Source organism: Morone saxatilis, unplaced genomic scaffold (assembly GCF_004916995.1).
Source record: "Morone saxatilis isolate NCDOM2014 unplaced genomic scaffold, NCSU_SB_2.0 Contig18, whole genome shotgun sequence".
In the NCBI taxonomy this organism is placed as follows: domain Eukaryota; kingdom Metazoa; phylum Chordata; class Actinopteri; family Moronidae; genus Morone; species Morone saxatilis.
The window spans coordinates 2,734,302-2,744,852 of record NW_023339740.1 but is presented as its reverse complement, the minus strand read 5'-3'; the positions used below and the strand labels follow the sequence as shown (position 1 = coordinate 2,744,852).

At 40.7% G+C, this 10,551-nt stretch overlaps 1 protein-coding gene across 2 annotated transcripts in view; it reads left to right on the top strand.

Moving 5' to 3' along the window:
- fbln2 (fibulin 2) overlaps nucleotides 1-10,551 on the top strand; it is a 69,302-nt gene that overhangs the window by 52,982 nt on the left and 5,769 nt on the right. For both annotated transcript variants that reach the window (XM_035661980.1, XM_035661979.1), the window contains exons 9-13: nucleotides 1,788-1,922; nucleotides 4,306-4,443; nucleotides 5,908-6,051; nucleotides 7,807-7,935; nucleotides 9,216-9,341. In XM_035661980.1, coding sequence (XP_035517873.1) covers nucleotides 1,788-1,922; nucleotides 4,306-4,443; nucleotides 5,908-6,051; nucleotides 7,807-7,935; nucleotides 9,216-9,341 — 672 coding nt within the window. The remainder of the gene's footprint in view (nucleotides 1-1,787; nucleotides 1,923-4,305; nucleotides 4,444-5,907; nucleotides 6,052-7,806; nucleotides 7,936-9,215; nucleotides 9,342-10,551) is intronic.

Genomic DNA, 10,551 nt, shown 5'->3' with positions numbered 1-10,551 from the left:
CTACAGTAGCTTGTCTGTTGGATTAATCTAATTAGCAAGTTAGCTGTAACATTTTACAGCTTAAAGACCTACCTGAAAATATCAGAAGTCAGTTTATATGCTGAATGCTGTGGTTCTTATAGCAGCATTAACTGAGTAAACACACCATTGACATATGTATAATTAGAAAACGTGCGAGCAATGTCTAATTACAGTTTCACACAGATGTGTTTTTTGACCATGTGACAAATGTAAGTTTAGTATTCAGCCTTGTCTTAGCTCTGTATTGGTCTCTAAACATCTGGACTGAGTTGCACCAGCTATGTGTAAGTTCTGTCCTATATTAGGGTGTAAAGTCGACACTAGAGGCTCAGTAACTAGTAGTTAATTTATAACTAAAACAGCTAATTGCACCACAATCACTTGGAGCATAACTTAAATAGTTCGGATGTACATAATTTATGTCATAAATAAGAAAAATAGCCAATCAGCGATCCAGGCTATTGTTCCATCACCATGGTTACCATGTGCAGTAGCTTACTGGCTGGCATGACCCACTTGGCTTCGTAGTAAGCTAGATATTGAAAATATTGAAATATCATATCAATAAATTAGGTCTCTAGTTGATTAATGTGTCACAAAATGGCTGCAATTAATGAAAAAATTATGTTGTGTGGCAGAAAAGCTGCTGTTTTACCATGAGTGAGTATAATTCTGTGAAATGTTATGATTTACATTACCTTAGGGCTATGTGTAAGTATTTAGTTGTTACTTAGAGTAACTTATCTCTGTGGTGCAAAAGCTTTTATTTTAATAATGCATAAATCACAACTTAGTAATAATTTACGTTACAACTTGGTTAAGTTTGAACTTGCTGGCTCTTTAGCTGCTAGATGCTCCACTATATTCACCAGCTAGTTGCTAACTTGTCTGTCTGCTGTTAGGTGCAGGGCAGGTAGCAGGGGGCAGAGTGGGTTTATCAGTTTCTTACTGAAAACAGCTGCCTGCTGCATCTTGTTAGGAGATTAATGAGAGAGCATTAAAGTTGCAGGCCCTACAAAACCAAAACAACAAGCTGAAAGATGATAAATTGCTCCATAGGACTGAGGGGAGCAACAGATTGAGTTAATAGTTTTCTGTGGGTTTATCACTACGACCCGTTTCACATTATATAGTACATCATTTGATCCATTGTTGATATAAAATATAAAATAAATAAAATATTGACTAGTGCATCTTTAATCTTCAACACCACTACACAAACACTGTCCTTGGGCTGTAAGTGAGAGTTATCAGTGCACACCAGACGCTTTGAGGCCAAAGGAGCATTTATGATCATCTCCAAAGAGATTTTCTTCCCTTTGGTAATAGAAACCACCTTTGGTAATTTGAAAACCATTTTCACATGATTTTGACTGCCCAAATCGACAACTTCTGTGTTTTGAGTTGACTTTTAAAGCAAGTTTCTCAGTCTGAGACTCTTGAATGCCTCCCAGCTAGTGATTTTCATACAGGGAAAAACAAAACATGTAATTTCCGAGTATGCCTCACACTCCTAGATGTAAGAATGACTTTCTTTGTTTGGTTCTTCTGTGTTTTTTTTGCTGACGTCCATCTGCTGCTGACTCATTGAGCCCTGTCATGGTGACACTAAGGACCAGTCAGGAGAGAACAGTTACGTACAAGTCCCGTCAGTCAGCAACCTCTGAGAGCCTGCTTCACCTCCACCTCACAGCCGCACACCCTCTGTCCGTCTCCCTCTCCCCCCTGTCATTTCACACACAGTCAACCTTGTTCTTCTCCTGCAGATGTGGACGAGTGCGCGACCAACACCCACAGTTGTCGGCCCAGCGAGGGCTGTGTGAACACAGTGGGCTCATTTGTATGCGAGCTGCAGGTCACTTGTCCTGCCGGCTACCAGCTGAGGAATGGTGTTTGCGAGGGTGAGTTCATTGTTCCTGATGTATTTCATTAAGCCAATTTACCCAGCAGTCATTTCCAGAGCCACTAAAGTAGTCGGTGGAAATGCTGATGACGTCTTCTTCAATATGCAGTGCAGGATTTTTTTTACTTCTTTTTAGTGGTGAGAGAGCAAAAATAAGGCAGTAAAGGACAGTAAAGCAAAACCACAGTCCTATCGCCAGACAATAACGTCAATGTTGGACGGTTCAGGAAATGCCTGGATAATTTTCAATGATAGTGCGGTTTTTGTTAAGTCAAATACCAATGGGTTTTAGAGGGAAAATATTTTTTTTAAAGAAAAGACTGGTTGCAGTTAAAGGTTATATATATGAAATTCACTTCCCACTGGATGTCACACTACAGCACCAGCATCCCAGAACAAAACAATTGGACAAAAATAAAATAAAACCTACAGTCTTTCCACAGTCTTTCCAACAATCACAAACTCTGGTTTGGTTGAAATAAACCCCTTGTTCACCGATTTAGATGTGCAGGGCAGCAATGGCCGAAATGTAAGCTAACGTTAATCATTAGGGACATTAGGGACAAATGCGCCCGTTAGTCTTTCCACTACTCCAACAATCACTAAATCTGGTTTGGTCGAATTACATCCTTCCTTCAGCAATGTAGATGATAAAACAGCAACAGCAGTTTTACTCTACGCAGCTGCACACAACCACAGAGAGGCTGTGATAGCAACACAGGCAGAGTGAGTGGGATGTCATTCTCTCTCATACCTTTAAAATAAAAAGCAAACGTTAATTGCAGGTCTGTGACAAGATGCAAATTCTGGTCTCCTGCATGAAAGTCAAGTGCTACATGCCAGTCTAACACGCAGACCTCACCCACTACAGGTAGGGTTCTTCCTTCATTGGCACTGAACGTTGGCCCTGGACCAATTTGTACATGATACCTGCGGATACTGGGCTGCAATACATCTGGCTGAAAATACTCATTCATATGTAGCTGCAGCCTTCGTGTGTGTGGTTCTAAACATCACCATCAGTGTATTTCCACTTCATAACACAACTGGGCACTTACGTTTGGCCAGGGCTCTTGTTTGTGTTGGAGTGTGTTACTTAGTTTTGCCAGTTTCTCTGCAGTTTAAAGAGGATCCAGCAACCAGCTGCAGCACACAAGTCCAACACCCTTGGCCCAAACTGAGGCACTGCGTAATCGATGCTCATACATACTCACACAGGCTATTCTGGTCCTTAACTTTGTCATCACATACCCTCTTTCTAATTGTATTGCCAAAAACTGGGAGTAATTTGTCCTTAAAGGGCCCCTTGAGAACTCACACGTCCCTTAATACAAGACTGCAGTGCTGTACATCATGGATACGTGTTGAGGCTATTGGAGTGTCCTGGCATTATTGATGGCAGACAGTTGTTTTCAAAGGCTTTTTAACAGGACCAGAATATATTTAGACAGCTCATTTCCACACTTAGTCCCTGTTTAGATGAATACAATCAACATTAGTGACATACAAATATACACAAATCCTCAGAGTGATGTGTATTATTTACAGTCATTTTCATTCCTGTGTCTGTGGTCATGACTTCAACTCAGCTCAGTCAGCGAGGCTTAATTAAGATTAATGCTCATTTTTTTCTGGCCCCAGTAGTGATATTTGTGTTTCAGCAGATGCCCAGGTTCGGTATATGACAAGATAATCACCCAGAGAGGCAGCATTGCGCGGGCGTTAAAGCACTTTGAAGCTCTGTGACTTGTGTCATCAGCACTTGGCACCAAGGAGGACTAATCAATGTAGCTAGATAATGAAGGTAATATTTAGTCGGCCATCCAACGGGGGAAAAACTAATTAGGTGCATGACAGAAAGGCGAGATCTTTCGCTGTGGTGTTGGAAATGTACCCCTCTGATGATGATTGGTAGAGAAAAACCCAAAGTAAGACCTTCCGCTTGTGTGCCACAGGACGAGTCCCAGAGGACCCGATATAATGTGGACTCCTGAGAGACAGGCTTGTAGCACAAAAGAACAAATCTTCCATTTAAACCCCATCCATCGCTCTTGAGATTCAATAACTGTCATTTAAGAAGTTTTGTTCAACTTCTGTTAATTGCAGAGTTGGAAGGAATGATATTTTTATGGGAGGGGAATTCTTCCTCCAGTTAAACACTGACAGAGTAAAAGTTTGAATTTCTTGGATGCAGCACATGTTTATTCTGTGCTTGAGCCACAGTGCCACCTACTGTACCGCTAACAAGCTGAGAGCTCAGACTGAAGCTCAGGGAGTTGGCAGTTTTAAACTTTTTACTCTTTTTTCTACAGTTTAATAAAGTGTGTATTATTTTGTCAGGATGACTCAATGAATGTATGTTTATCTGTTCTTTCCTGCAGACATTGATGAATGTGTTCTGCGAAACCATAACTGTGGTGTGGGCTTTGTGTGTGAAAACACAGTGGGCTCTTTCCTGTGCAACCCCAAACACAAGTGCATTAGTGGCTTCACACAGGACTCCCATGGCAACTGTATCGGTAAGAGACTGTTAGCACTGCTCTCTGTTGGCTAATGGAAACTCACAACACATGACCATTAAAGCTGCAGTAGGTAACTTTTATAAAAATAACTTTTTGTCATATTTGTTGATACTGTTACTGTGTCCTGACAGTAGTACATGAGACAGATAATCTGTGAAAAAATAAGGTTCTTCTGGCTCCTCCTAGTGCTCCTAATGGTATTTGTAAGAATCCACCGGGCCTGTATGAAAAAAACTAATCAGAGTCAAGAATGATAGCTGATATTATTCTCAACAATCAGCCATCTTCAAGCATTTTAACTGTCGACTTGTTCCTGGTCATTAGAATCACTTATGATTTAATAAAAAAGCCCAAAGCGTCCGTATTCTACGACCTGGGAATGAGACTCAACAATCAACCATATTTCTCAGTGCTGACTATCAACCACAACATCCCTAGCTTGCGTCAGACCAGGAACCTTTATTGCATTTCATTCCCCAGTTCTCTCCTCTCATTTTCTAAGGTTTTAAAGTTTTTTAAAGTTTGACATTTTAAGAAATGCTTTTGAGAAGTGCTTTCTTGCTGAGAGATAACAAACATATAATCTGTTTAAATAGAAAGCCTCTACCACAAGACATTTTTTTAGTTTAGCATAAAGACTGTCGGCAAGGGGAAACGTGTAAAAACGAATAGTTGTGGTTTTATTGTGGGTTATGTGCTGGTTTATTTCTTGGTTGTAACCTCACAATGACAAGACTCCGGGGGTTCCTCCTGCACCCGGCCAAGAAATAGTAACCTTCAATAAAACCTTTATACAAATTAAACAAATAACATCCTGCCTAATTACTTACAATTTGTTTAGCAGTGTGTAGGGAAACATTATCATCTTGGAATGGCGGGGTTCACCCCTGGGTGCTCCTGATATCATAAAAGTGCCTCATATACCTCGGCTGATGTACAGCCACGCGGAGCAAAGTAATCACAGAGCCTAATGTGTCCCAGCAGATGATTGCACATACATTACAGATCTATCACTGAGGGTGGAGGGCTTCCTTTAGCTTTCTTCAAATGGAAACTCCAAATTAAAATCTTCTGTTTCTTCTGTGTTTTTGCAAATGTTAATTATGATACTACAGACTAACCCCTCTTGTCACATTTTTGCTCCTGCTCTTCAATCAGTTTGGCATTTTTTCACTCGATGCGCTGTATCACGTCCACCTGAATGTATGCACGTGTTAAATCCACAGTTCATTATCTGCTTCGTACGAGTATTGGAGCCACTATATATTTGGAAGGCATGATTACCGACAACAAGTCAACAATACAAAACCATGTAATTGTTCTGTTAAAATGACTGCGAGCAAGTAGTCATAGGTAGGCCTGTCAATCAGGATTAAACCACCTAACAATCATTCTCCTGTGGAACTGTCATTGTTTCAGCTGTCTTGAGACTTGATTCTCTCTCTTTCTGTGTTTCTGCAGACATAAATGAGTGCAGCAGCCTGAGCGAGCCGTGCAGCTCTGGCTTTAACTGTATCAACACGGTGGGCTCCTACACGTGCCAGAAGAAGGTCGTAATGTGCAGCCACGGCTACCACGCAAGCCCCGATGGAGCCAAGTGTGTCGGTGAGATTTACCTCTTTAACACAACAGCACGGACAAAGGGGGCTGGCAGCTATGGAAAGATATGAAGGACACAAGTGCTCAAATGCATGGTTACAAAATGCCAGAATAGGGAAGAACGAGCAAGTTAGGATTCAATTCAATTCAGTTTTATTTGTGTAAGGCTAATTCATAACAGAAGTTATCACACTTTTCAAATAGAGCCGGTCTAGACCGAACTCCTTATAGCAATATTTATTTTTTTATTGACACCATGGGGACGGCAGCAAGGAAAAACTGCCTTTTAACAGGCAGAAACCTAGGACAGACCCTTCGGCTCTAGGTGGGTGGTCGTCTGCCTCGACCAGTTAGAGAGAGAGAGAGAGAGAGAGAGAGAGTGAAAGAGAGGAGGGAGAGGGAGAGACTAGGTGCACGCAACAACAGTAGCAACACTACAATAATAGTAGTGAACTGAATGATGATGAACATGAAGAAGATGATGAATGGGTACAATGAGCAGTGATTATTAGTAATAATAGTACTGTATGAATAATAATAATATAAGTAATTATAATAATATCAGTGTATATTAGCAATGGGAGTCCAAGCAGGACATCGCAGGAGGGCTCCACCAGAGAATCCATGAAAACTGACAGACGAAAAGCACAAGAAGATACTGGCAAGAAAGAGAAGAGAGAGGAAGAAAGGGGTCAGTGCATCATTGGAACCCTTTGACTAGTCTAGAAAAATTCGAGGCAGCATAATAAGGATGGTTCAGATCACCTGATATCAGGCCTAACTTAAGCCTTTATCAAAGACGAACCGTTTAAAACCTAAAATCCTACTTAAATGTGGGAGAGTTTGTCTGCCTCCCCGCCAACACAACTGGAAGCTGGTTTCCACAGGAGAGGAGTTGGTAACTGGAAGGCTCTGGTTCTGTTCTACTTTTTAGAGACTTATAGGACAACACGTAGCCCAGCATTCAGAGAACGTAGTTGTCTAGGGGGGTAATGGGGTAAACTATGAGCTCTTAATTTCCTTAATGCCAATTTTGATGCTCAAGTTCTGTAAAAAGGATATTATGGTCAAATGGTGTCAAATGCGCCACTACGATCTAAATATACAAGTACAGAAGACAAGTCCAATTGTTGGAAGCAATCAAAAGATCATATTTAACTTCTAACAGAGCTGTCTCCTGTGCTGTGGATGAACTCTTAAATTCCGCTGACTGGAATCCTAAATAAGCTATTGTTATGTTGACAACTGTTTGGCGACTACTTTCTCCAGAATCTTAGAGAGGAAGGGGAGGTTAGAAATCGGTCTATAGTCTAAGAGTGGGCTGGATCAGTTATATGGAGGCCAAATCATTCAAAAATGAAATAAATAAATAATACCTTTTAATACAAATTGTAATATGGATAAATACAGACAAATTATTTGATATAAATTGTGTAATGATAATTGTTTTTAGTAACTCACCTCAACATCATAATTTCATTCATTGCAGGTCATTTAATTAAGAAACTAAATACAACCCCTTTACTCTCTGTGCCTTACTTTGCAACCAGATTATGCAACGCTGAACTAGCAGAAGTGCCCTAAATGCACTTTCGATTGTCTAAATAGGTCCAGAGAGTGAGCAAAAGAAAGATATGTGAATGCATTTCTGAGTGTGTGTCTGGTTGTGTGAGTAGGAGTTTGGCTGTGTTTAAGCTCAACTCATTCAGGTGCAGAGTGGGTCATTGCTGAGGTGCTTTATCTTTCTCTCTGCCTGTCTAGACATTGATGAGTGTCAGATGGGGACGCACCGCTGTGGAGTGGGCCAGATCTGTCACAACCTCCCTGGCAGCTACCGCTGTGACTGTCAGACGGGCTACCAGTATGACGCCCTCCGCAAAGTCTGCACTGGTACGTATTGCTGTGTCAGGTCTGTGAGATGATGACGAGCAGATTGGAGGTTTAGTCGTCAAACTGTTTTTGAAGCCAGCGCTTCTCTGGAGGCAGAAGAAAATCTCACTGGCTCAGTTAAGCCTCAGTGTGCAGGGCCAAGAAAACAAAGTTTTGTTTTAAATGTGATGTCAGATTTGACTAATTAAAACGGGGGGGACACTTCTGTCAGACCTTTACTGATGATTAGTGCTAATTGTGCGAGGGCTTACATTTTTTGGAACTGCAGCACAGTGTTAAAAATATAAATTAAGTTAAAACACTGAAACAAGAAAGGTTCTGTTATTTTTGATACTGTGTTTGCACATTCTAGTATTTTTGGGTATTGCTGTCACAACAATTTTTATCCTTTTTTGAAAAAGGCAAGAAAGCCCTTTTGTTCTTGCTAACTGAAGAAAACAGGAAGGAGTGGGTTTCCATCCATGTGTTACCAAGTGGTAACACTGAAAATAAAAATAAAAACTTTAAATATTACAAAAATGTTTGTATGGGTGGGCCAAGAAGTACATTCTAATGTACATTCCTCCCACAACACCTCCATCACTCTATGAGGAGGAGGCAGTGGACCAGTTTGTGGAGGAGGAAGACTAGGTTTGAAGATGTGTTCCAAAATCCAAGATAGATGGGTTCCCAGACAACGATACAGCAAGACTTGAACGAACTGGACTGACTGAGAGATTATATATTATTATGAACTGCCCACTTTGCGAAATGACAGGTGACAAATTCAATAACATAAGCTTTTGTTCTTTTAACACATATACATGTGTTAAAAGTGTTAGTGTTATCACTGCTGCAGGCTGTCAATTCTCACAGTAATTCCATGTTAGCTAGCTAAGTAAGAGCCAGTTATATGGGGGGACAAGACAAGGAACAGGAAATGCAAAGACAAGGGCCCCATACATACTTATCTCTAAAATCGGCTAAATAGTACAAATATCCATATATGAGCAATCAGGACATAGTGGTAATATGATTTATACCATCATCAATTGTTTCACTAGAAAACCTTTTATAAGTTTTAATTTTTTCCACTTTTTTTACTTAATTATGTTTTAATTGGAAAACCACTGTGAAGTGTTTGGCTAATTGTTAACTAGATGTATGCAGGAGTATGAAAAATTTGAACATGAGTGAAAAAGTCACTCTACATACGTGGCTGAATGGGAACTGGCATTGAGTCCTCTGTGGCCTGGAGGTATCTGTCTGTTGTCTAATGGCTCCTACTCCTGCACTGACAGATGTAAATGAGTGCTGGCGCTATCCTGGCAGGCTGTGTGCCCAGACCTGTGAAAACACCCCAGGCTCCTACCACTGCTCATGCACAGCAGGCTTCTCCCTAGCATTTGATGGGAAGAACTGTGAAGGTAAACAAGACTGTTTTTTTATTTCTCTAACATATTGAGAATTTAAATGCCACCTCATTTAGATGGTCTGTCTTATTCCCCTTGAAGAACGTAAGCCGTAGAGGTGAGCCTCTGGGGAGAGCGTTGACATCAGAAGCTAAATGCAGCCTTCACACAGACCTTGGAGATTGTATATATTGATAGGAAACTGTTTATGAGTCTTTTGGAAGTCTTTGTTATCAGCAAAGCCTGTTTTCTGTTGCAATTTAATTTAGTCTCCATCTCCTGGATGCTGAGGTGTCTGACATGCATGCATAATGGCCCCCAGGTTCAGGTGCTGTCACTTATCACTGTGTTGAAGATGTGGTTGTGCTTTAAAGAGCAAAGCTGACCAGGAGCGTGATTCACATTAGGTTCAGCTTGTCACAGGCATTATTCAGGGAACTTAATCAAGTTGTGAAGGTTTCTGCTCACGATCCAAAGGTGAAGCATTTTTCAGGGTTTTTTTTTATAAAAGCTTGCTGAGCGACTTGATTACATTTTGATTGGTGCTTTTCAGATTAATTTGTTCCAGACACTTGAAGCTTTCCTTTCTTCGGGAAGCAGTTTCATACCAAAGAGTGTTAGAAATCATCATTTCACCTTCAAAATTCCACAATGCACTTACCCAGAAACACTACAGCAGCTCCCTTTCCCTTTCGATGATGTTTCTGTTGGTGGTGCTCATTTCTTTGTCTTATGAAATGGTGGAGTTTTTACATCATAGGATGAGGCTGTCAGTATTTTATATTTTTGATTCCTTGGAAATACCGAATGAACATATAGTTCATTTTGACTGAACCCCACATGCACTGTCCTGATGACCCAAATACTCACTAGAGCACTAGATGTGTATTAATCCACAGCTGAAAATAGTCCCCAACAAATCACCTCCTGTTTGAGCAATGTTTGCTAAGAACTACAATGCCCAGCAGTTTTGGAAAAAACTGAGACTTTGAAACTTTTAAAAATGTAACTATAACAATAAAATAAAAAAATTTGATTTGATTTTAAAAATGTACCTCTTCTGAAGGAACCAATGGGCTTGGAGGAGAGTGCCACAGACAGGGTAGGGCTGCCAGAGAGTACTGAGAGACAAGCTAACACATTTTTGGGGAAGAATTCAGCACACGTGTCAGCAGTGCCAAAAATATACGTATGGTGTGGGTCTCGCACATGGGCTTGGCAAAAT